This window comes from Cololabis saira, chromosome 6 (assembly GCF_033807715.1).
Source record: "Cololabis saira isolate AMF1-May2022 chromosome 6, fColSai1.1, whole genome shotgun sequence".
Lineage (NCBI taxonomy): Eukaryota > Metazoa > Chordata > Actinopteri > Beloniformes > Belonidae > Cololabis > Cololabis saira.
Window position 1 is genome coordinate 25926809 of NC_084592.1, and position 26591 is coordinate 25953399.

The following is a 26591-nucleotide window of genomic DNA, read 5'->3' on the forward strand; positions in this document are numbered from 1 at the left end:
GAATCAGAATCAGAATCATCTTTATTATATAAGTTTGAACATTGTCCGACAAGGAATTTGTCTCCGGTTATTTCGCTCACTGTACTCAGATTTAAAAATAGCAAACAGTAAATAAACAAATGTGGCACTTATTAACATATATACAATTAAAAAACTGAAAGGTGCAGCAGTATGAGGTAGACATGGTAATGACGGCTCTAAATAAAATAAAATAAAATAACATGTGTACAATTTTTTTTTTTAAACTGAAATGTGCAGCAGTATGAGGTAGACATGCTGATGACGGCTCTGAATAAAATAACATATATACAATTTTTAAAAGTGAAAGGTGCAGCAGAATGAGGCAGACATGATTATTGTTGGAAGGTGCATTTTTACAGCATGTGATAGTGTTATTATAATTACTGTTATTATTGTTATTGTTATTGCACGTGATTGGTTTCTCTGAGACTCTATTAATTGTGAGAGTTCATCAGAGCAACAGCTTGGGGGAAGAAACTGAATATAGTTGATTAACAATAACTAAGGACGTCTTGACATAAGCAGGACGTCTTGACATGAGCACATTTTCCTTCTAACAGCCTATATATAAACTTTATTTGCAGACACTGAATCCAGAATACAAAACAAGATACAAAGACAGACATTAAAAACAAAGAGAAAGAGATTCACTTGTGCCATTCAAATTAGTTAAAAACATACAAACATTTCCTTGTGCCATTCAAATTAGTTAAAAACATACAAACATTTCCTCCAGTGTTTCCAGAAACAGGAGGAGAACCTTGTATCTCTCTGTGTCGTCTCTATTAAGGCCATAATTAAAACATTCTTTGGCTCCTTCAGTCTACACATAAATCTAAACATAAAATGTCTATGTCCATATTAACTGGCTTTTAAATTATATACAATGTATTATAATGATATGATAAATGCATTTGTGAAACATTGACGTTCATTCCTTGCTCGAAATGGAGCCCCAGGGTGCCACCCCTCTTTCAAAATACAATGGTCCGCTCTTATTGGCTGGAAGCTTCAATTCAAGCCGCGTCACAGCCCACGTGACCTGCCATTCGACGGTACTGAGTCTGCGCACTACTGTCGTCATGGGGAGTTAACATCACGGAGCTCATATTAAAAAGTCTTTTTTTTGTGAACTCGTGATATTCTATGCATTATAGTCGGACTTTTTTCTTGGAAACACGTTCCGTTTGAAGCCATGCGGCGGAGTAAGACCGAAGTGGACCGCTACGTGTCCTCGGTGCAGAGTTCCTCTCCGTCCCTCAAAGAGGTGAGTTAAGCCGCGGCTAGCGCTAGCGGCGCTGCCGTTATGTCAGTCCATGTGATACCGGGGGGAGAAACAGCCCCGCTGGGACACGGCTAAAGTCGGCGCCGGTTTTTATTCCAAGTGGGAGAAAGTATAGTGAGTTTAATAAGCAGTTGTGGTGTGTGTAGCCGGCGTGGTCCTGCCCGGCTAGCAGCTAGCAGCAGCCGGTGCTGCTCATGTCCTTGTTCACAGAAACTACCACCACGTGAAACTAACACCAAACTAGTTCTGCTGGCTGTACCTCTCATTTGTGCCTAAATAAAAGCGAAACTCTACTTTCCTCTTTATTATTGAAAACACACGTCGCTGGTAACTTCCCTCCAAACTTTAGTGTGACGTTTGGCAAGTTTATTTACAGGACTGTCTCAGAAAATTAGAATATTGTAGGAAATTAAAATGGAAAGTTTGTTCAGTAATTAATGTAACCTCTACTGCCCTTATTTTTAACAATTTGTGCTTATTATTATTTTACCTCTTATCATTTTATCATGGCTTACAGTTTAAGAAAACTCAAATATCCTATCTCAAAAAATTAGAATATTCTGGGAATCTGAATCTTAAACTGTGAACCATAGTCAGCAATATTAAAATAATAAAAGGCTTGCAATATTTCAGTTGATTTGTAATGAATCCAGAATGTATGACATTTTTGTTTTTTAAATTGCATTACAGAAAGAAGAACTTTATAACTAATTCTAATTTTCTGAGACAGTCCCGTATATAGCACAATTCAACACAAGGTGATTCAAAGTGTTTTACATAAACATTAAAAGCAGCAAGACATAATTAGACAGTAAATAACAAATAAAATTGAGAAAAGAAGGTAAAGTAATAAAAAGCACAAGTTGCTGATTTAAGAGTATGCTTAAATAACAAATAAATGAAATAAAATGATAAGAAAAGAGGTAAAATAATAAGCACAAGTTGTTAAAAATAAGGGCAGTAGAGGTTATGTTAATTACTGAACAAACTTTCCTTTTTTTTTTTTTCATTTTCATTTTTGTTTCCTACGGCCATTACTCCAGCACTTTAGAGAACCAACTTGTTGTATATTTTTTTTTCTTTAATATTATTTGTTGTTTTGTATTGCACCAATCACCACAACAAATTCCTTGTGTGTGTTAAACTACTTGGCAATAAACTTCTTTCTGATTTTGATAAACACACTGCAAAAACTCAAAATCTTACCAGGAATATTTGTCTTATTTCTAGTTAAAATGTCTCATTTTTAGTCAAAAAATCTCATTACACTTAAAACAAGAGTCATTGCCAGAAAAGTAACTTGTTATTTGACAATTTTCACCTGTTTCAAGTAAATTTTCACTTGAAATAAGTAGAAAAATCTGCCAGTGGGACAAGATTTATCTTATTACAAGCAAAAAAATCTTGTTCCACTGTCAGATTTTTCTACTTATTTTAAGTGAAAGTCTTCTTGAAACAGGCAAAAATTGTTGTTTTTTCCAGTGACGAGTCTTGTTTTAAGTGTAATGAGATTTTTTTTTAAATAAAAATTAAGACATTTTAACTAGAAATAAGACAAATATTCTTGTTAAGATTTTGAGTTTTTGCAGTGCATACCCAGTTTGGTTATTGACATCGCTAAAATAAGGATTTTCAGTCCCACTGCTTTACACATTTCCATGGATGTAAAAATATGTGAGTCTTTGTAGTCCTGGTAACAACGTAGACCTTGCTTGCCATTGAAATGTAAATATTCAAATTGTTGTCATTGCAGAGCTGTGTAGTACTAATCCTATCAGGAAAAAAGATATAACAGCATAAGTGTCTGTCAACTGGCCTTCACTTCATTCCCGTAGACTGATCCATTGGTATCACTTCATCTACAAAACCATCACTGGAAGCAACCCTGCATATCTTTGCTCACTACTTAATATCAACATCAGTAATCGGAACCTACGTTCAAGCAGTTACATTAACCTTTCATTCTAAAAGCCTGCACCTCCTTTGGTCATAATTCATTTCAGTTCGCTGCTGCTAGTGATTTGAATCATCTGCAGCAAACACTTAAACTTCACACATTCATCCCATTCGCCTCTTTCAAAAATACACTCCCAACATTCATCTGTGATCATTGCATATGTAACTCTTCCGCACCAGCTCTAACATTTTTTTTATTCATATTTTTTATGTGTTGTGTGTTTTTTTTTTATATATCGTGTTTGATTGTTTGTTTCACTGTGATTGTATGTGTTTGACTCTTTGTGCTGCCTCTTGCCCAAGTCGTCATTGTAAATGAGAAACTGTTCTCAATTGACTGACCTGGTTAAATAAATAAAATAACAAATAAAATAGTGCTTATTTTCTTGTGTGTGATAACACTCCCCTATGTATTTTTGTTTTTCCCTACAGAAGCCAGTCAAAGGATTTTTATTTGCGAAATTGTATTTTGAAGCAAAAGAGTATGAACTTGCGAAAAGGTAAGAAAGTGTGGCTCTCTGTTGTTTAACCAAGCGTTTTATTGCATTTCTTTTACATTATATTAACTGTAAGCTTGTACATCTCATGCTCTTTCTAGGCATGTATCGGAGTATCTCAAAGTGCAGGAGAGGGATCCCAAAGCACACAAATTTCTTGGGCAGCTTTACGAACGAGAGGGAGACATCAACAAGGCAGTGGGATGTTACAAGGTAGAGGAAATATGTTTTTTGGAAGATTTATAGGAGAGAAGGAGGGAAGACAAATATCTCCCTGAAATACACGAGACGGTTTGCTTCAATTATTTGAAATGGAAGATGGTGTTGATTCATAAAATCTGCCACACGTCTTTTTTCACCTGTTTTGATTTTTATTATAATGTTATGAACCGTTCTCCATTGTTCTGTGGCATGGCTGTAATTTTTCATTACCAGATGTAAGTGTAAACTTCTCGGTTTTAAAATGTGACTATGGTTGGAGAGTGATGCTAATATTTCCTACCATTAGATGATCCATGGATTTATTAATCTCTAAATAGATCCTCTAATAGATAATGTTATTTATATTGGATAGGATTTCTTGTAGCCAGCAGCCTCGCAAATTCTGGTAGCGGCACTCTTGACAACATTTATTTGGATTAGAGACACCATCACAAAAATACATTTATAATAAAACCCAGCCATCAAATCTGTTTTTTTTTTTAAGGTCTTTGAAATGGTTGTTGCCTGTGTATAAAATCAGCATTTTTTTAAAACTCAGCTAAGATTTTATACATTTGTGCTGGCTTTTTTTTTTTATAGTACATGACTGAGTTGGGCCATTGTCTGTTTTCTGTAACAAAGCTGACATTTCCTTGTTTGGCTAATACTTTTTAACTCTTGTGTCCATACAGCGATCAGTGGACTTGAACCCAGCACAGAAAGACTTGGTACTTAAGGTAGCTGAGTTACTAGTCGGTAAGGCAGAATGTGACAGCAGAGCAGAATTTTGGGTGGAGAAAGCTGCAAAGCTTTTGCCTGGCAACCCAGCAGTCTTTAACCTGAAGGTAAGTGTGCTCTTCACTTACACTCTTAGTCTCACTTCTCTCCACGCTCTTGATCAACTTAAAAACTGTTCAGTTTAATGCGTACTTCGATTACGTCATTTTGCTATGTCCAGTTCAAGAAGGAAGTACGTAGTAATTTAAAGTGGATATCACACTGACTCCTGGTGTATGTGTTCCTCTCCATACAGGAGCAAATGTTGAGTCGTCAGGGCCAGCAGGGCTGGAACCAGTTGTTCGACCTCCTCCACGTGGAGCTTACAGCACGGCCGTCTGATGCCCATGTGAATGTGAAGTTGGTTCAGCTGTTCTGCCAGGACGGGCGTCTAGAAGAGGCTGTTAAGCATTGCCTGGCTGCAGAAAAAAGGGGCTTGCTACGACACAGCCTGGACTGGTACACTGTGGTGGTGCGGACACTGCAGGTAATGATTGATTTTCATTTAATAAGACAGCCGTTTATAACATATTTTATTAAGTATCTGTATACTTCTGTCATGTTTGATCATATTTCTCATCATTTATTGTAATCTGACTACAAAACAGTTCTTCAGAATGGATGATCTTTGTTTCAGGAGTATCTTGCTCAGCCCAGCGTCTCAAGCAATGAGAAGATGTCCAGACGTCTCCAGAGAGAAGTGCTGTTGGCACACTGCAACCTACTAAGAATCACACTCCGTGAGAGCATTGTTCAACCAAGCCTCGACGCATTCAGAGGGTTAGTCAGGTTTACACAGTTGGGTTTACTATCGTATGTTAGAAATTAAGAAAATTCATGTTTAAAATAAAATCTATCTATACCTGTTTATCCTCTTCTTTTTTTTTTTTTTTTTTTTGTATGTGAATTAAGCACATCATAATTCAGTTTTTCCTCATGTTTAAAATTTTGTTAACCGTATTGCTGAGGTCAAATTCACCTTAATTGAAAATGTATAACAGTAAAGTCTTTGTCCTTCACATATGAATAATTATATGTATAGGACATATTATACAGTTGTTAAATGTTTAACTACATTTCAGCAGCTGCAGGTAGTTGTTTGAATTGTCCACAGAAGGCAAAACTGAATTAAGAGTTTTCTGAGACAACAAGTTGGTTCTCTAAAGTTTTTTTTTTTAGTGGCTGTCAGTAGAACCCCCCTTTTTTTTTTTTTTAACTTTCTGTTTTTTTTGTTCAGTTTTGACCAAGCTATGCAGACACTGAGCAGCACTGCCAGTCGCCATGCAGACGATCTTTGTGAGGTGTTTGTGGAGATGAAAGGACACCTCTACCTCCATGCTGCCACACTGCTGTTGAAGTTTGCTCAGGATCGGCAACAGACCTGGAGGGCAGTCGTCGACCTGGCTGCTCTGTGCTACCTAATCGCATACCAGGTACTCACACCAGCTGACTTTGTCAAGGCATCTTTAACTCCAGTCCTTGGGGGTTGTGGTCCTGCATGTTTCTCTTGCATCAAAACACCCGATTTAAATTATTGGATTAGGTTGTCACGAAATTCTGCAACAAGTAACAGTCATTTGTGTTGGGGTGTGTTTGGGGTGATGCAAGGAGATGTCTAAAACATGCAGGACAACCGCTCTCGAGCACTGGAATTCGAGACCCATGCTCTTAAGAGATTCAGTTCTGAACTCAATGACATAGTTGTTTGAGTAGAATAAAAATATGTGTTGCCTGGTTAATTGGTAAAGCTCCAAACACCTGAACGCTGTTTTATTTACTATTTAAAAAAAAAAAAAAAAAAAAAAAAAAAAAAATCGCAGATGTCCTCCGTATTTATTACAAATTATTTCAGGTCCCCGAAATGAGGCATACATGCCAGTTATTTTTCTCTAATTTAATATCTTGTGTACATTTCAAAGCAATTGTGTATCTAAGAGTTACTACATTTTCTTATTTTTAATTTGTGTTTTTATTTATTTGAAAAGTTGCCATTTTCATTTTACTAAACTGCCTTTTTTATACAACAATTTTGTTTTGGCCAGTCTTCTCCATACTGTGCATTAGTTTTAACAACTTAGGTCCTAATGGTTCTGTGGTCTTTTTCACTTTAAAACTCTTAAAATCTTACCTGAACAAGTTGTTCAGTCCTCACTTATTCTGTGTTTTAATGTTTCTTCGGAAGAAAGAAAAGTAACTTGGATTTGTTCTGGGTTTTTTTTTTTTTGTTTGTTCTTCCACCAGGTTCCCAGACCAAAGGCAAAAATGACCAAAAGAGACCAATCAGCCCCACACCTTCTAGAGTTATTAGCCAATGACCGACAGAGTCAGGCTGGGCACATGTTGCTCAATCTGAGTTCAGATCCATCCGCTTTAATCAGAGAGGTTAGTACTTGTGTTCAGTTTAAGTTCAATGAAAACATGACATTGACACTGACATTCGCTCTGACGTGTCAAAAGTTATAAATTCAGTAACTTTTGACGGAATGAACACACCCTCCACTACACATGGGACCCACAATTCAGTTTGACAACATTGGACAAAGTGAACAGACGACAATGGTCTGTGTGCTTTTGTTAGATACATCATATTTGTGCACATAAGATTGCATCACATTTTATATGATTAGAAGGCTGTGTGAACATTGAGTCAGTCAAACACTCCTGTTGCACTTGGTCTGTAGTGAAAAAAATAAACATGTAAAGGGGAGATTGTTGGAAGCAACCACACTTTATCATAACTATTTCATAAACATTATTGATAAATTGATGTTTTCTTTAGATTGGTAGAAACTGACCCTTTTTTTTTGTGTGTGTGTAGGTGGTGGAGGCATTTGGCAATCGTAGTGGTCAGGACTCTCTGTTTGAGCTTCTCTGGGGTCCACAGGCCTCTACTGTGTCCTCCTTTATAGCAAACGATGACATTCGCTCTGTGAGCGCTATGGCTCCGGCGCTCTCTCAGCTGGCCAAATGTGACACCGGTACAAAACTAATACTTTTTCTGAAGTAATAAAGAAGCCGGAAGTAGTATCTGTCCGCTGCGATAGTAACGTTGCTGCATCCTTTTGTAGGGTCGATCCTGTTGCACATGGGTGATTTGCAACATCTGAGTTGGTTGGGGCTACAGTGGACTCTTCTGAGTCAAAGGCCTCCTTTGCGTGACTGGCTGAAACAGCTATTTCCTAGGCTTACACTGGAAACCTCAAAGGTGGACACCAATGCACCAGAGTCGATCTGCCTGCTGGATCTGGAGGTAAGATAGAATCATGGAAACTGATTTGACAGGCCTTTCTTATAAATTTACAACTACTAAAATTCCCAAGGTGATTCAAAAACAGGAGCTGTACTAATGTCTGTTAAATGACAATCAGCCAAGTCATGATGGGTGAAGGTGTCCTTAAACTGTATTCAGTAGACCTCCACCAGCACTTATTATTCTTACACTTATTCGTGTATCTAATTTGATGTTTCTCTTGTTGATAAAACATTCTGTTATGTTTGGTTTTGTGTCCAGGTGTTTTTATATGGTGTGGTGTTCTGCAGCAACTGTCAGCTTCAGGAAAGAGCGAAGATCAGCGGCCTCATGAACCAGCAGCAGCTCTTTGAGCCTCGCTGCCTCCCTCTTCCTCTGCTGCTCCTCTTGAGCACTGACCGACAGAGGGAGTGGTGGGATGCCATCTACAGCCTCATTCACAAACGAGCAGTGTGAGTATCTAAACTGCCCAGGTCCTTGTAAAATACAGTACGTTATAAATGAAAAACTTTACAATGCCACTTGCATTATTCTTAATCCCCAATCAAAGTTATTGAAAAGCCATAATCTGCTAGCTGTTCTCCAGTTTCCATACTTGTTACCAGGGAACTAAACCTGCACCTGCATAAATCGTGACACTTTTCCAGAAATAACTAAGAAAATTGTAAGAATAAACTTAGGGTCTTCAGTTTCCACCCAGTTTTACTTAATCATTCCCACATCATTAATTTACTTTCACAAAACAGAAAAAAATGTGTTTGTTTTACTGTAATTAATATTCAAATGTGTCCGTTTGTCCTCTTGCAGTCCAGGCACGTCAGCAAAGCTGCGTATGATTGTGCAGCACGGACTGAACACCCTGAGGGCCAGAGAGAAACATGGGCTTCAACCAGCGCTGGCCATCCACTGGGCTCAGTGTCTCAGTCAAACGGTACACACACACACACACACACACACACACACACACACACACACACACACGCTGCCACCTACACTGTTAACTCAAGCTTAATGAGTTTCCATGAATGGCAGACAAAACAATTCTCAACCATTTGCTTGACTCTTGTCCTGATCACTATTTCTGACGGGGATAAAAAGTTGAATTTTCATAACTAAGTTCGGCTTCTTTTTGAGAATCTTTCAGAACACTACTGCTCAAGCCACATGAAGGGAACGCCACACATAATTCAGACAGACTAGTTCTTTTTCCCTCAGGGGAAAGGTTGTGCTTCTTTCATGTTTGTGCATGAAATTGTTATTTCTGAACAATCTGACATTTTAACTGCACCATCTTGAAATTGAAAATGTCAGCGGATTGGTGTCACAGTCAGTGAGGGTTGATGTTGGTCCTAAACCCTGACCAGTTGAAAACCACTGCTTTAAAGTGTCTTGTGTTTGGAGGTTGTCGTGACAAAAAATGGTCTCACAGTTGTGACACAAATGAGCGCCACAAGCCATAAGAGCTCTCATTCAGAAATGCAAAAAATTCAGAAAAAGAGATGTCAGAAAACTGCAATGATAAAATCCTGGAGCTGCTGCAAAGGACAAAGTTGATGCAACAAAAGAGACATGGCATTAATAATCATGCTGACGCAGCAGTAGGGGAGAGCTCCATGTGGGGCAACCGCAGACTGAATCAAACCAAAAAACATGGTGGACATTTCTAATTTTTAGTGAATAAAATCAATATTTTGAGTTAGTTTCTGCATAAAAATGCATTTTGATTACATTTCTAGCGAGAATTATATATTTTACTTTCATAATATTCACTCAGTGAATGTACATAATCACTTGCTTGCCCGTTGTTGTGAAGATCTCTCCAGAATAAAGGCTGATTTATGGTTCCGCGTTACACGCGTCCGTGTCGATTTAACGCGGAACCATAAATCAGCTCCCGAGCCGGCAGGCTGTTCTCATCCCGAAAACATCAGAGAAAATTTCTTAACAGGCGTTATTTGGATAAACTGAGCCCAGGTTGGGGATCTTAACGGTTACTTTTACGCCTGGAAAAAACATTAAAACTTAATAAAGTGGTATATTAACAGCGCTACAGCGGAAATTAAAACCGCTTTTAGTTCTCGGCTTCCTGATTATGGTGTGACGTATGTGCAAACCTAACTATGCAGTCGCTTACGTACCCAAACGTAAACCACGCAGTGACGTAGCAAGTGGTGTCCCAATCCCTAGGGAAGATTACAAGGGCCCTACTCATTTTTAGGGCTAGTGGTAGAAAGTAGGGGGTGTATTGGGATTGGCCCAAAAATGGGATTTGTGTCTGTATCTATATCATTTATAAAGCTACCACTCAGTTAATCTCAGACACGGTGCACAACCAGCTTGAAAAGTATGCAGCTACATCGGTATACACTGTGCAGACACTTGTGCTTTCACAGCTGTTCCTTGTTGTCGTGCAGCTGCTGAACAGAAGTAACTGTAATATGTCCAAACGGCCATCTGTTGCCTCCTTCACCATGTGTTATTTTGTGGTAGGACTTGTAACAACTGAATAAATGGCTTGTGTTTTGCAAGTACTGCAGATCATTCCTGCATTAAGCTAATGTGAAAGGCTCATCTTCTCTCTGACATCTGCGGGTGTTTGTTAAACAACAGGGAGACGGTGTGAACTCGTACTATGACCAGAAGGAGTACATCGGCCGCAGTGTCCATTTCTGGAGAGTTGTTCTCCCTCTGTTGGAGAAAATCAGAAACAGACGCAGTATACCAGAACCCCTCGATCCCCTCTTCATGCACTTTCCTTCCAAGGATATTCAGGTTGATGTTGTTCTTAAATTTCCATTCTGAACTAAAAATGTTGAGAAATCTCAAGTGCTGTCTTAATTCTTACTAAGTGTGTTTATGTGCATTTTGTGTTCTTTTCCAGATTTCTTCTGTGAAAGGTTATGAAGAGGAAGCTAAAATAGTGTATGCTGTTCTCCTTGACATTGAAGGCAAAACAGAGGAGGCAATCGCCACCTTGGAAAGCATCAATAACATGTCGTCCAGCTGGCATTTAGCACAGGTAAATACTTACTGACACACGACTGTTAATAGAAACTGGAATTACTTCCTGTTTGTTCTGGCTTTTATTGAAACACTGTAAGGACTCTTGGTGTGTTAGGCAGGACTGTCTTTGTTTTGGTTCTTCACTGTATCTGACTGTAGCAATTACAAACTCAAATTTTCATCAGTTACTTTTAGACCAGAGGAGGTTAAAATAAAGGTATTTATTGTCCAGGTTCTACAAAGTACTTGTGCTCTTTTTCTATAGTATGACATATATGATTATGGTCTATATATATATTTATTAGGGCTGGGCGATATGGACCAAAAGTCATATCTCGATATTTTCTAGCTAAATGGCGATACTCTATATATATCTCGATATTTTTTTCTGTGCCTTAATTGGGGTTTCCCCCAAAGCATTATAGCATAGCATCTCTGTTGGCTTCATTTTTTTCTGAGGCAAACCCTTAAAAAAACAGTCAGTTTTAATACAAAGCCTCGTGCCAAATGTCACACAGGTACCTTTGTTAACAGAGGTCTGCACAATATCAAAATGTATAAAACAAATGAAATAAAAATAAACTGCCTGCATTTATAGAATAAAAAGGCTTCTTGAATAAAATAAAACAAATATCCCTTTCCTGCATAACAATTAAAGTAAAATACACTGTGCAATTAATACAATGTAGGTTTTTTTTTAAATCGATATAAACGATATTGTCTCGTACCATATCGTGTTTAAAAATATATCGATATATCGCCCAGCCCTAATAAATATATATATATATATATATATATATATATATATGGAAGTCCTATATTTTGCTGGCTCACAAAGATGACAGTTTTTAATAGAAATAATATTCACGATTAACTTTCACCTGGACCACCCTCTGCATCTCTGTTTTTTTTTCTTATTTGTTTTCCCCATGTTTAATACAACGTATGGTGATTCTGTTGCAGATCTATCAGCGGCTGTCAGAGGAGGCCAGCAATGGGGTTGAGGAGACCCAAGACAGGTGTATCACATTTTTGAGGAAGTTCAGGACCTATCTGTTAAAGATCTACAATGCCAATGCCGAAGACATTGATAAGGTAAGTCCCAATTTTAAACCTTCACATGACCGAAATAAACATTTCTAAATATTTTCAATTGAAGTTGGATTTTTTTTTTTTTTTTTTTTTTCCCCCTCCCCCAATTGAAGTTGGATTAATGGCACATTGTGGGAAGTTCAATTCAATTCAATTCAATTTTATTTATATAGCGTCTAATACAACAGAGTTGTCTCTAGACGCTTTACAGAGACCCATACCCAGAACATGACCCCCGAGCAGATATTACATAAACAATGGCAGGTAAAAAAACTCCCCTAGTGGGAGAAAAACCTTAAGCCAAACAGTGGCAAGGAAAAACTCCCCTTTAGGAGGGAAGAAACCTTGAGCAGGACCAGGCTCATCAGGGGGGACCCTCCTGCCGAGGGCCAGACTGGTGGGTCAGGGACGGCAACAGCACAGCAGGCAGGTGGAAGCAGCAACGGGATGACCGGGGGTGGGGACCGCAGGCCAGCACACAGCTCCCGAAGCTCCGGCCCAATCAGCAAGTCCCAAGTTGGGGTGCAGGGTCAGGAAAAGACTTGTGCTCCGTAATGCAAGCTACAAGCCACCCACGGCCACCTGCAGGACAAAAGAGAGAAAAGGGAGGAGAAGGGGGGGCCAGCAACGGGATGACCAGGGGTGGGGACCGCAGGCCAGCACACAGCTCCCGAAGCTCCGGCCCAATCAGCAAGTCCCAGGTTGGGGTGCAGGGTCAGGGAAAGACTTGTGCTCCGTAATGCAAGCTACAAGCCACCCACGACCACCTGCAGGTTCCGGTGTCCGGCAAAGGATGCTGCAACATGGACAAAAGAGAGAAAAGGGAGGAGAAGGGGGGGCCAGCACAAGAAACTACAGGAGCGACTCTGACACACTAAAGTTTACACTACCTAGAGATTTACCAACACCAGCTAGAGGTTTACTAAACACTAACTATAGGCTTTACTAAACAGAAAGGTTTTAAGTTTAGTTTTAAAGGTGGAGGTGGTGTCAGCCTCCTTAACCCAGATTGGAAGTTGGTTCCAAAGTAATGGTGCCTGATAGCAGAACGCCCGCCCTCCAAATCTACATTTAGATACTCTAGGAACTACGAGTAAACCTGCACTCTGAGAACGGAGAGCTCTGACAGGAACATAAGGCACTATCAGGTCTTGCAAATAATGCGGAGCTAAGCCGTTTTGGGCTTTATATGCAAGTAATAGAATTTTAAACTGGATTCTGAATTTTACGGGTAACCAATGGAGCGACGCTAACACTGGAGAGACGTGGTCTCTCCTGCTAATTCCTGTCAGTACTCGTGCTGCTGCATTTTGGATCAGCTGGAGCCTATTCAGCAAATTACTTGGACATCCTGCTAACAACACATTACAGTAATCTAGTCTAGAAGATACAAACGCATGAACTAGTTTTTCTGCATCACTCTGTGAGAGGATTTTCCTAATCTTTGCAATATTACGGAGATGGAAAAAGGCTATTTTACAAACCTGATTGACATATGGTTTAAACGACAAATCCTGATCGAAAATAACACCAAGATTTCTCACAGTTGCACTGGAAGCCATCGCAACACCATCTAATCCCTTCCTAAGATGCTCTGGACCAAGAATGATAACCTCTGTTTTATCTGAATTTAGAAGCAGGAAATTTCTGGAGTGTCTCCTCTCCTCTCTGTTTGAACTCTGGTGCTTTTATACCCATTTTCTTCTTTTGGTTTCCCAGCTACCAGTGCCCATGGAGGAAATTGTGGATCTCCTGAATGACGTAAACCAGCAGCTGGGGGAGAATGTGCAAGACATGGATGAGGAGGACGACAATGAGGTGGACCATCCAAGAGGTCTGGCTCACTCCAGCCCCGCTCTCCCCACAGTGACCAGTCCAGCCTTATCACACATTAAGTTTTCTACTCCCTCTCCCAACAAGAGCATCGTCTCTCCTTCTAAAAGACTGGCAAGTGCAAATTATTGGTTATTGTCAATAAGAAATGTAAGCTTTTTTTGTGTTTATCATATTGTTAATTGTGTTCATCACAGATTGAATAATTCTTTCCACCTGTTTTTCAGATTTCTCCAAAGACACCACCTCACTGGGTTGAGGACCAAAAAAGCCTCCTCCAGATGTTGTGTCAGCAAGTTGAAGCCCTCAAGGTTAGTTTGTGTTCAATCATCTTAGAAAAAAGTTTTTTGTTTTTTTTGTGCAACTTTCTCAATTCACCATTATGTTTGACACAGAGTGTCTTTAAGAAACTGTTTCCTTATTTATTCATTGAACCTAATCTGCAGAATGAGGTTCATGATCTGAAACACAACGCCTCAGCGAATGCAGGCTCTCCTCATCATAGGATGTTTGGGGAAAGCTTCAGGCCAGAGGGTCTGCAGGAACCTTTTACCCCGGTTCAGCCCTACCAGGGAGCCCCCCTAACGGGTAAATGTGCCATACAGATCTAACCCTCATGAAATGCATTTTTATTCCCCCATTATTGGTATTTATTAATGAAAATTGTTTTTTCTTCTTTCTGAAGTAGCTACCACAGGTCCCTCTCTGTACTACAACCAGTCTCCAGCTTATAACTCTCAGTATCTCCTGCGTCCTGCAGCAAATGTAACCCCCACCAAGGTGATTGTCATTTTAATTTTGGTTTACAGTTGAATACTTGCACAGACTATGTGGAGTAATATTTGCTTTTCATTCTTTGTTCACACAGGGCCCAATGTATGGCGTGAACCGTATGCCGCCCCAGCCACATGTGTATTCTTACCAGCAGCCCACTCACACCCCTCCACTGCAGACAGCCCCACCCTGTATCTACCCTCCTCAAGAACAAGGATTCGGTGCCCCTCTTCGCTTTGAGTCCCCCGCTACTAGTCTCCTTTCACCATACAGTGAAGAGTATTATGGCCAGAGTGTTCCTCAACAGACCACCAACCCCCCCCTGCCTGAACCAGGCTACTTCACCAAGCCATCTGTAGTTCCTGTCCAACCTCCAAAGAGCATTGAGGGAAAGCCTGTGGACTTTGGGAAGCTGTCCTTCAGCCAGCAGGCTCCTGCTGAAGTCCCCAGAGTACCGAGTTTTGGTGCTGGGGCGGTTGCCCAATCAACACCTTCAAATGCTTTTAAATTTAACTCCAACTTTAAATCCAATGACGGAGACTTTACTTTCTCAGCTTCCCAATCCAAGCACGGTGAAAGTTTGCTTAGTCTACTCACAGCAGACATTCCTCCCAAAGCAGACAGTGTTTCAGAGAAGCCCCCGGCCCAGGAGCAACCCCCCAGCCAACCAGGCATCTTTACCTTTGGCAATAAAAATATTACGAGCTTCTCGTTTGTTGATCCTGCACCGAACTCAACCAGTGAAAGTCTTTTTGGGAAGGTGGAGCAACCCTTTAAATTTGGCGACGATACCAAGTTTGGTGCTGCCATATCCACAGCCGAGGATGGAAGAGCAATGGAGAGTGACAATGATAGCACACATGCAGAAGAGGATGAAGATGGGCCTCACTTTGAGCCCATTGTACCTCTTCCTGATAAAGTGGATGTGAAAACGGGTGAGGAAGAAGAGGAGGAAATGTTTTGCAACAGGGCAAAGTTGTATAGGTTTGACACGGAGGCAAAAGAGTGGAAAGAACGTGGAATTGGCAATGTTAAAATCCTTAAACACAACGCTAAAGGGAAGGTCCGCCTCCTGATGAGAAGGGAACAAGTTCTAAAGATCTGTGCAAACCACTACATAACTGCTGAAATGCTCCTCAAACCAAATGCAGGTTCTGACAAATCCTGGGTGTGGAACGCCGTTGACTATGCAGATGAAGAACCTAAGACAGAGCAACTAGCCATCCGCTTCAAAACGGTGGATGAGGCTTCTCTTTTTAAAGCCAAGTTTGAAGAAGCCCAAAAGATATCACTCAAGTTCCCAGAAAAGCAAAATCCACAAGAGAAGAAAGAGGAAAGCTCAAAAGATTCATCATCACTGGCAGCCAAATTTGCACTTAAAGAAGGGGAATGGGAGTGCAGCATGTGCTGTGTACGAAATAAGCCCACGGATGTGCGGTGTGCAGCCTGTCAACAGCCCAATCCCCAGTCTGCATCAAAACCAGAAATTCAGGCTGTTGGTGAAACCAAAGCCAGTCCCTTTTCTTTCAAATTTGGTACAGATTCATCAAAATCAAGTAGTTCTGGCTCTACATTTACTGGATTTGGTGGTTTTGGAGCCACAATCCCCTCTTCATTTACATTTGGCACCAGTTCCTCTACACCCGCTGACACAGGAGCTAGTTCATTTAGTTTTGGCTTTGGATCTCAGGTTGCCAAAAAGCCAGACCCAGAGCAGTGGGACTGTAACAAGTGCTCTGCAAAGAACGAGGCTTCTGCGGACAGTTGTGTTTCTTGCAAAGCTTTAAAAACTGCAGCCAAAACTGTCGCAGCACAACCCACGCTAACAGCAGATGTGCCAGCATCAGCGCCCTCTGTCTCTGGCATTGGCTCTTTAAGTGCACAGTTTGGAAAGAAACCAGGACAGTGGGACTGTGGTGTATGTGAAGTGAGAAATGAATCCTCTGCTGATAAATGTGCAGCTTGTAACAGCCCAAACCCAACTACAAAACCAAAAGTTGGGGATTCAGTCGCATCACATTTACCAGCTGCATCAGGATTTGGGGCCAGGTTTGCCAAGAAAGATGGCCAGTGGGACTGTGGTGTATGTGAAGTGAGGAATGAGTCCTCTGCTGATAAATGTGCAGCTTGTAACAGCCCAAACCCAACTACAAAACCAAAAGGTGGGGATCCAGTTGCATCTAATTTACCATTCGGGGCCAGGTTTGCCAAGAAAGATGGCCAGTGGGACTGCAATGCATGCTTGGTGAGAAATGATGCGTCAGCAGCCAAATGCGTTTCCTGCTCTACCCCCAACGATAATCCTTCTTTAGCAGCTATGTTTGGCAAGAAGGAGGGACAATGGGATTGTGATGTTTGTCTGGTGAGAAATGATCCATCTTCCAATAAATGTGTATCATGTCAGACTCCCAATCCGAACGCTAAAAACACAAGCAGCTCTTCTTCCTCAGCCTCGACCTTCAGTTTTAGCTTTGGAGCTAAAGGTTCTTCAGACCAGCCTGCCGGAACTGGATTCACTATACCATTTGGAAGTGGCAGCCCGTTCCAGTTTGGTCAAAGCAAGGATAAAACCACAGCTGACTCTTTCAAGTTTGAAACTCCTAAGTCTGTATCTACTAGTACTAGTACAAGTACTACTACTAGTTCTTCAGGGTTCTCTTTTTCAATGCCCATTCCAGCTGGCGGCTTTAAGTTTGGCATTCAAGAGCCCGCGAAGGATTTGGCCTCATCTGACAGCCAAACACCATCAGGGCCAGCTTCCAGTTTTCTTAAAAACATAGCTGACAAACACAAGGAGAAGGAAAATGTGTCTAACCCTTCAGACGGCCAAATAGAACAAGAACAAAATCCATTATTTGATGGGAAAGACATGTTCAGTTTTGCCGACTTGGCAAATACATCTGGAGAAGACTTCCAGTTTGGTCAGAAAAATCCTGACTTCAAAGGTTTCTCTCGGGCTGGTGAACAGGTGTTCTCATCCCTCCAGACACCCACCAAGACACAAGCCTCAAAGGAACAAGAGGATGACGGCATGTATAAAACAGAGGAAAATGATGATATCCAGTTTGAACCGGTTATCCAGATGCCTGACAAGGTGGACGTTGTAACAGGGGAGGAGGATGAACAGGTTCTGTATTCTCAGCGTGCCAAACTGTACAGGTTTGACCCCAGCACCAGTCAGTGGAAAGAGCGTGGTGTGGGAATGCTCAAATTCCTCAAAAACAGTGCCAACGGTCGGCTAAGGGTGCTCATGAGAAGAGAGCAGGTCCTGAAGGTTTGTGCTAACCACTGGATCACCACCACCATGAACCTTAAGCCACTGGCAGGCTCAGACAAAGCATGGATGTGGATGGCCAATGATTTCTCTGAAGGAGATGCTAAACTGGAGCAGTTGGCTGTCAAATTTAAAACCACAGAGCTTGCTGAAGAGTTCAAGGAGAAGTTTGAAGCATGCCAGAGACTTCTCTTAGATATCCCCTTACAAACCCCCCACAAGCTGGTCGATACAGGGAGAACAGCACACCTCATTCAGAAAGCAGAGGAAATGAAGTCTGGTTTGAAAGACCTGAAATCCTTTTTGACAGATGAGAAAACAAAGATCAAAGATGATGAGCCCCAGGCAGACAGTACAACTCCTGGTGATATTTCAAGCTTTGTAATCAAGCCTCACGGGGAAACCACCGGCCCTACCTTGGAGTGGGATAACTACGACCTGAGAGAAGAAGCTTTAGATGATACAGTTGACTCATCTGTCTATGCTTCGCCACTCGCCAGCAGCCCCCTGAGGAAGAACCTCTTCCGCTTTGGGGAGTCCACTGGTGGATTCAACTTCAGCTTCCAGCCTGGAATCAGTCCCTCCAAGTCTCCTGCTAAGCTCAACCAAAGCAGAGCCTCAGTCGGCACCGATGACGAGCAGGACACAACTCAGGATGAGGAGAGGGATGGCCAGTACTTTGAGCCTGTTGTTCCATTGCCTGATTTGGTGGATATTTCTACAGGAGAGGAAAATGAACAGGTGGTCTTCAGTCACAGAGCCAAACTGTACCGCTACGACAGGGACTTGGGACAGTGGAAGGAGAGGGGTATTGGAGACCTCAAGATCTTGCAGAATTATGACACCAAACGAGTAAGGCTGATAATGAGGAGAGACCAGGTACTTAAGATCTGTGCCAACCACTGTATCACTGCAGCCATGAGCCTGGAACCTATGAAGGGTGCAGAGAAGGCTTGGGTCTGGAGTGCTATGGACTTTGCTGAAGATGGAGAGGGAAAGATTGAGCAGCTGGCTGTAAGATTCAAGCTGCAGGACACTGCAAATGCATTTAAACAGGCCTTTGAAGATGCCAAGACTACACAAGAAAAACAAGAGCTTATGACTCCGGTGACACCTCGACTTGCTACATCACAGGATGGTGGAGCATCTGGAGCTGCAAGTTCTCCAGCCCCCGTCTGCGGCATAGCAGCTATTGCTGTTCTGGAAGAAACGACAAGGGAACGTACCGAGCCTTCTCCTGAGAGCAGGCCATGTGCAGCTGAATCTCAGAGTCCAGTCAATCCCACCAAGACTGTGATGTCTCCCCCCAAGTTTGTCTTTGGGACAGATGCGCTTCAAAAGATTTTTGGCTCGCCTAAATCGCAGTCAGAAACTCTGACAACTGCATCTGATTTGAAGGCCAAAGATTCTGGATCTGCTCCCAAGGCGTCACCTGCCACTCCTGCATTCAATATGCACACAGGTAAAAACAAAAGGTCCTTTTGTGAAATATACTGTTCAGATTATGTCTTGTTCTATCTCCATCTCATTTTTCCTTGTCTACACCGGCATCAATCCATCGCTTTTTTTAATACGACAAACTGTTATTAGCTCTCCCTGTTTTTGGCTTCTTTTTTTTTTTTTTTTTTTTTTTTCATATATGTGCATCTAACTACAAAAAAGTATATAGAATATTCTGAATTTAATATCTTGCACTTAACTTGTACACCCAGCGTATTTACTCAAACTGTTTTTAATTTAAAGGGGACCTATTATGGCATCTAATAACTATTTTAAACAGCTCTTGAATGTCTTAAAAACAAGCTTATGATTTATTTTTTTTGCTAAATAAATTAGAAATTCAGCCTCTGAGCCATGTCTTTATCATCCCAGTCTCTAACCTCATTATCTATGAGGGATTCTGAGTGGGCGGGGCTATGATAATGAGGCTCTGTGCTGATTGGCTGCCTGAATGATGTGTAGCAGGGGAGGGCACAAAGCATCGCACTGAGCACAGAGGAAAAGTGGCGACCACATCTGAAGAGCATGTCTAGCTCAAACAGAGGCCATCACGATACACCGCTACGAAAAGATGGCGGAGCTCCGGCCGGCGGAGTTAGTTGTGGGCGTGGTTTCACGCATCGGAGGACAACCTATGTAAATCGCTCCCGTCGTTACGTAACGAAAGGGAGCAGAATCTGAACGGCTCGTAGAAGCCACATCACACTGGATGGCTCATCCGGGCGGCTGTACAGACACTGCAGAATTTGGTTGCTTTCCTCCTTTTCTGAGTTGGCAGGCTGAGGGGAGACCACTTTAGATATGTTAAAGCAAGAGAACGTGTTTTTCATAATAGGTCTCCTTTAATGAAATCCTATAATTCATCACACAGTTATAGGATTTTCACATTTAAATTTTTTGGTATTTGTTTTTCTAATAACACCACCCTCACAATTAGTTTCTCTTCGCCCAACAACCCATTATCCTTCAGGGCTGGACTTTAGGCTTTTCAAAGATAACCCAATGGCTTTTTGGACCAGCACACCCACCACCCAATTTGAACCCCCAGGTACTCTGATTACTGCAGTGTGTGTTAACACCTCTCAGCTGTCACCTGGCTGACCCCTACTACTACTAGAAAACCTATAACCCGGATGCACGGAGTGGAAAAGCAGCAGAGCTAATGTCTTGCATGTGTAGTGTTTTAAAGTTCCGTTTTTATTGTTAGAAGTGTAGTGATAATAAACCTGCACTTGTGTCATACGACTTGAGTAACTTGCACACAAATATGCTCACAAAATTACTAAAGATTTTTTATTATGTCGCTGCAAAATTCGTCAGGGTCAATAGGGAAAGGTGTGTAATGCATTCACTTAGTTTCATCTGTGGACTTATAAAAAGCTGTTTTTGAAAACGGTTATGAATCAGTATTACATTTGTCAAGTTTTTCACTTGGTATTTTCATGGTGCACTTTTCAGTTACCACATATAAACAAATGGACCTGTCAGGTGGATTTTGCCTGAAGACTAATACTAGTTAAGTGTACGTCTTCTATCCCTGCCTAACGGCAGACCTCTGTTAAGTAGACTCCTGACAGTTTCTGGCACAACTTGACCCACTTGTCTGGTGCAGTGGGGATTGGAAAACTCTTCTTTTAAGTTGATCTAACGCTATACTCCATGCACACGTTTTTTTTTTGCCTTATGATGCATAGGGGGGGGGGACATGAATCCTGAGGGGGAATGATTATGCTGGAAATTGATATTTTTTGTCATCCTAGCCAGTTCATGACTGAAACTAGAGTTTTGAAATGAACCAAGCACTTCATTACAAGTAGCTGTCTTCTGTGAGGTGTGGAGAGAGCAGAGGTTGTTCCTTCTAACTGGACTACAAATGTCACATGTGCCATTTTTAGTGCAGGGTGTTAAGCAACAGAATGAAATGTAATGCTGCCTGTTTCGACTTCTCTGCATATCAGCAAAAGGCTAATTCGAGGTGACGCTTGGGTATTATTTTACACCACTTAGTGTTGGGAATATAGCACTGCAATATGAAAGAGGTCACAAAAAGAGAGACTATGAAGAATGTTGGCGTCAAATTGCATGCATACCATTCATTGTGCCATGCATGATGTTTTCCTCGTGTGGGTGTACCTAACACTTGTTTGCTGAAGTAATAATAATTAAAATCAACTTGATTCATCCCCTCTAAACGGCCCCTCTCCAGCATGACCTGATATTGTTTACTACTTCTGCATATTTCTGTCATAGGGTCACCTCAAGCAGCAGGAGGTGATTCAGGGTGTGATGACGACTCTGAGGTGGAGATTGTGTATATCAGAGAGCCTACTGCTGAACAAGCTGCTTTAGCCAAGAGACTCCTGCTGCCGCTCACTTTCTTCTGCTACAAAAATGAACCAGGATACGTGAGCGACGATGAAACTGATGGTGAGAGCAAAGGACGGATGTACCGCTGCTTCTGTGGAAATTAGATTTTTGTTGTATTGCAGATATTCAGTCTGTGCCCCTCAAAACTTAGGAATAAATATTTTAAGTCTTATTGCATATTTGCCCTTTTCTTTTTTTCTAATATATGGGGAAATAATCAATTAATTTATTTTGAATTTTCAGACGAGGATTACGAGTCAGCTGTGAAAGCCTTGAATGGAAAGCTTTACCCCGATCCTCCTGAAGCTGCAGCCTGTGGTGATGGTAAGTTTTTCAAACCCTGTATCTGTTTATATTAATAGTCTTTTGATGAGATTTGCTCTGATCATGTTACACATTTTCATCCCGAGTTGGTCCACAGTAGAAATTGGACTACATTAATCAGCAATGCAGCTTTGCATGTGAGTCAGCGTCTCACAGTAAAATGTTGTGCTGCGTTCAGAGCCAGACTGCCAGGTGGTGTGGGAGAAGAAGGCAACGCCGGAAGAAGAGGAAAAGGCAAAGAGCCTCCAGCTTCCGCCTACATTCTTCTGCGGCTTGAGCACCACAGACAGCGACCCGGACCACGACAAGCCGGAAGACTTTGAGACAGAAGTCCGCAAAGTTCAGCATGACTTGGTAATGGATACGGCTCTAACAAATGTCGCTGAATTTGTACATTTAAAATCATGTAAAAAGACTATCTAGTAACAGGCAGCATCTTCATGTTTATTTGAAACATTTCATCTTGCAGACCTGTTGTCACTTGTACCAGTATATGACTATTACTGGTATGAGTGTGGTACGGATCAATAAAATGACTTTAATTTCAGGTTGCCCAGTTAAACAGAGCTGAGGAGGACTTGAGTACTCCAGCAGAGATGCCAGAAGACACAGCCGCAGGTCCATCCAGCATTGCAGAGGCCGTATCCAGCAGTGCAGGGCCCGTATCCAGCGGTGCAGGGCCCGTTTCCAGCGGTGCAGAAGCCGTTTCCAGCGGTGCAGAAGCCGTTTCCAGCAGTGCAGGGGTTGTATCCAGCAGTGCAGGGGTTGTATCCAGCAGTGCAGAGGCAGTTTCCAGCGGTGCAGGGGCCGATTCCAGCAGTGCAGAAGCTGTTTCCAGCAGTTCAGGTGTCGTATCCAGCAGTGCAGAGGAAGTTTCCAGCGGTGCAGAAGCTGTTTCCAGCGGTGCAGTGACCGTATCCAGTGGTGCAGAGGTCGTATCCAGTGGTGCAGAGGTCGTATCCAGTGGTGCAGTGGTCGTTTCCAGCAGTGCAGTGGTCGTATCCAGCGGTGTAGAGGTCGTATCCAGCACGTCTACAGCGGATACTCAGACTTCAGATCATCCGACAGAGACTCGGAGTGAAACTCCCAGCATCAGTGCTCCTATTGACCTGTCAACCAAGAAGAGCCCGGAGCCTGTGACCAGCACAGCGGCTGATGCTGAAGAGTCGACTACTGCAAAAGCTGCCCAGGGTAATAAACTTCATCAGCCTCTTCTTCACTACAGAAATATAACATTGTATTTTGGCAGCACACCTGGATTGTTTTTTTTTTTTTTTCCCCCCGCCTGAGCTTTTAACTTTTTTATACAAGTTAATCATTGTTGATCACCTAAACTTCCCGATTGACAGTCAATTTTGGGATTATTGTATCCTACTTTTTTAAAGTTGTGGGAGGGAAAGGCAGAGAATAATTGATGGATTATTACACATCATGACGTTAAAGATGTAGAGAGAAAACTGCATTTAATAATTTGCCTCTTCCTCTAGACTTATCGTCTTTTGGATTTAAGTCGGTCGGAGACTTTTCTTTTGCTGACTTGGCCAAGAACACAGACGAATATGCATTTGGAAAACAAGGTTGGCTTTAACATTCCCGTTTTCAATCAGTTCTTAATGTTTTGTGTTTACATGTTTTCAAACACAATTTCCTCGTATTTTTCTTTCACACAGACTCCAATTTCTCATGGGCAAATGCTGGAGCCATGGTGTTTGGGGGTGCTGTGTCCTCTGAACCCAAAAGCAACGCGGAGGAGGAGCGAAGTGATGAAGAGGACAATCTTAACAATGTGGACATTCACTTTGAACCCATAGTGTCGCTGCCTGAGGTAACCGGATTACATTTTTGCCATTCAGTCATTAAAAATAAAGACCTGCACTTCATCCTCAGATGTTGTGTGGCTCTTAGGTGGAAACAAAGTCTGGCGAGGAGGATGAGGAAATCCTGTTTAAGGAGCGTACCAAGCTCTACCGCTGGGACCGGGACCTGGGCCAGTGGAAGGAGCGAGGCATCGGAGACATTAAGATCCTCTTCCACCCAAACAAACATTTCTACCGAATCCTGATGAGGAGGGAGCAGGTGCTGAGGGTTTGTGCCAACCACACTATCACACAGTTAATGGATCTCAAACCCATGAATTCCTCGGCTAACGCGCTGGTCTGGACTGCCACGGACTACTCAGGTACTAACACTGACTCAGTCGGCTCACAATCACAACCGAGCTGCTTTGACTGAATGTATAACTGATCCAGCTGACTTCTGTCTTGGATTAACAAATTAAACTGAACATACTGTATATTTTGGGGGATTTTCTTCCAGATGGTGACGGAGAAGTGGAACAGCTGGCGGCGAGGTTCAAAACCGCTGAGATAGCAGAATCCTTCAAGAAGATTTTCTGCGAGTGTCAGAGTCGCAGTGGCCTAAGTAGCGACGACCCTTTGTGCGTCTTATCGCCACAGATGTCCAGAGTCCAGGAACACTCCAGGGAGACCAACCCACGGGTGTTCCTCCACATTTCTGCTGATGGCCAGCCTCTGGGCACCGTCACCATAGAGCTTTTCTCCCACATTGTTCCCAAGACTGCAGAGAACTTCAGGGCTCTCTGCACCGGTGAGAGAGGCTTTGGGCTGAAGAACTCCATCTTCCACAGGGTCATACCAGACTTCATGTGTCAGGTGAGGAAATTATTAGTGATGCACCGGAATGAAAATTTGTGGCGGAAACCGAAAATAATGATAAACACTTGGCCGAGTATGCTTATTTATGTAGAAAAAACAATCAAAAGCTTGTTTTTAAGACATTCAAGGCCTGTTTAAAATAGGTATTAGATGCCATAATAGGTCCCCTTTAAATAATGTTTTGAAATGCAGATAAAACAACTGTGCAATCAGTGCAAGTCATGCCAAAGTATTGTTTGAATTTTGCTTTTTTTATATCTGTTTAGTATCTGGTAGAAGGGAAGACATGTTGATGATATCCATGCAGTATGCTTACATGTATCCCTTTGGCGTTTCAGGGTGGTGACATCACCAAGAGCGATGGCTCAGGTGGAAAGTCCATCTACGGCAACATGTTTGAGGATGAGAACTTTGACGTTCGGCACACAGGCCCGGGGATCCTGTCGATGGCTAACCGGGGGCGTGACACCAACAATTCTCAGTTCTTCATTACCCTGAAGAAAGCTGAGCACCTGGACTTCAAACACGTGGCTTTTGGTTGGATTCGGGATGGCATGGACGTTGTGCTGCAGATGGGAGAGCTGGGCACAAAAGGAGGCGCTCCCGCAAAGAAGCTGCTTGTCACGGACTGTGGACAGTTGTAGCTTTTTGATTTAATTGATGTTAAGGTCAACAAAGACTGTGGATAGCTGTTTTTCCCTGTGCAGTGCACACGCTCCTCCTAAAACTGAACCCTTCATCACAAGGCTCAGATTAGAGGACTTCAGGCCCACTGACACTTCTCCCCAGTAGGGTGGAATTGGAAACCATTTTAGTGTCCTACTAAGTAGTTGCATTTGGGAATACAGTTTAGTTATTAAAAGTAAGAGGTCTTTAGAGCAAATGCTATGTATCTTTGCTCTTTTGCACTTGCTTCTTAATCATCCGTCATTTTCTCATGTTTATTTTGTGTGTATAAATTGTACATGGACTTATTTTTAACGTTTGTTGTTTTGTCATGCTTGTTCCTACTTTGAATGTACCAATCCTCTTCAGTCCCATTCTGTCTTTCTCTTTGTGAGGGAGTCTTAAATGTAGTTTAAAGGCTAGCTTGTTATCTGAATGCACCTGCTGGTTCGTAACGATGGCCTTCGTGTTTTCTCTGGTTACTTTTTACTGGAGCGCACTCCTTTTCTTTCCTGGTTCAGGTTATCGGACATCAAACTTGTCCACGTGAACTGAAGTCTTCTCACTGTGTTGCCCTTTGGCTGGAGACTGGCCAGATGACACATCTGGCTAGAATTTTACAAAGGAGATGCATTACATGTATAGATTATCACATTGAAATTCAAATGGTGCTTAATGTACCAGAATATGCCGGTAATTAAGAAATAAAGTTGATTTACAAGTAATGTGGTGTTTTTGGATTTTAAGATACTTGTCATATGTGAGAAAATGTATGGAAACATCTGTCCTAGGCCTTATTCATATTAAATATGGTGACAGTGGCTAAGTCATTCATAATCTGGTTCATTGTGGTTTTTGCTTTTATTTACGTTTTTAAGCAAATGTCTTAAATACCTATTAACTTAAAAGAGAACAAAGATGGAACTCGCCAAGCGCTATCTTTAAAACCAGAAATCAAAGTGCATTATATATCATTAAAATACAGGTACTGTTTAAACTATCAATATATAATCATTTTATAATAAGTAGCAGGAATCTGAAAACTATAATGAGCCTACATGAAAACAGGGGAATTAAAGCACATTTATCTATTTTA

The 26591-nt window shown here is 41.7% G+C and overlaps 1 protein-coding gene across 1 annotated transcript; it reads left to right on the plus strand.

Annotated features, from left to right (window-relative positions):
- Positions 1-1101: 1101 nt before the first annotated feature.
- Positions 1102-26336, plus strand: ranbp2 (RAN binding protein 2). The gene is made up of 30 exons (XM_061722922.1): positions 1102-1288; positions 3695-3762; positions 3861-3972; positions 4653-4805; positions 4994-5224; positions 5375-5517; positions 5975-6170; positions 6979-7119; positions 7556-7715; positions 7806-7987; positions 8249-8439; positions 8795-8918; positions 10598-10759; positions 10869-11006; positions 11954-12085; positions 13802-14029; positions 14143-14226; positions 14362-14503; positions 14601-14695; positions 14784-19425; positions 20434-20511; positions 21714-21890; positions 22074-22154; positions 22333-22508; positions 22703-23345; positions 23642-23731; positions 23825-23979; positions 24060-24333; positions 24471-24826; positions 25168-26336. The coding sequence occupies exons 1-30, from the start codon at positions 1217-1219 to the stop codon at positions 25471-25473; spliced, it is 9732 nt and encodes a 3243-aa protein (XP_061578906.1). The 5' UTR covers positions 1102-1216; the 3' UTR covers positions 25474-26336.
- Positions 26337-26591: the final 255 nt, after the last annotated feature.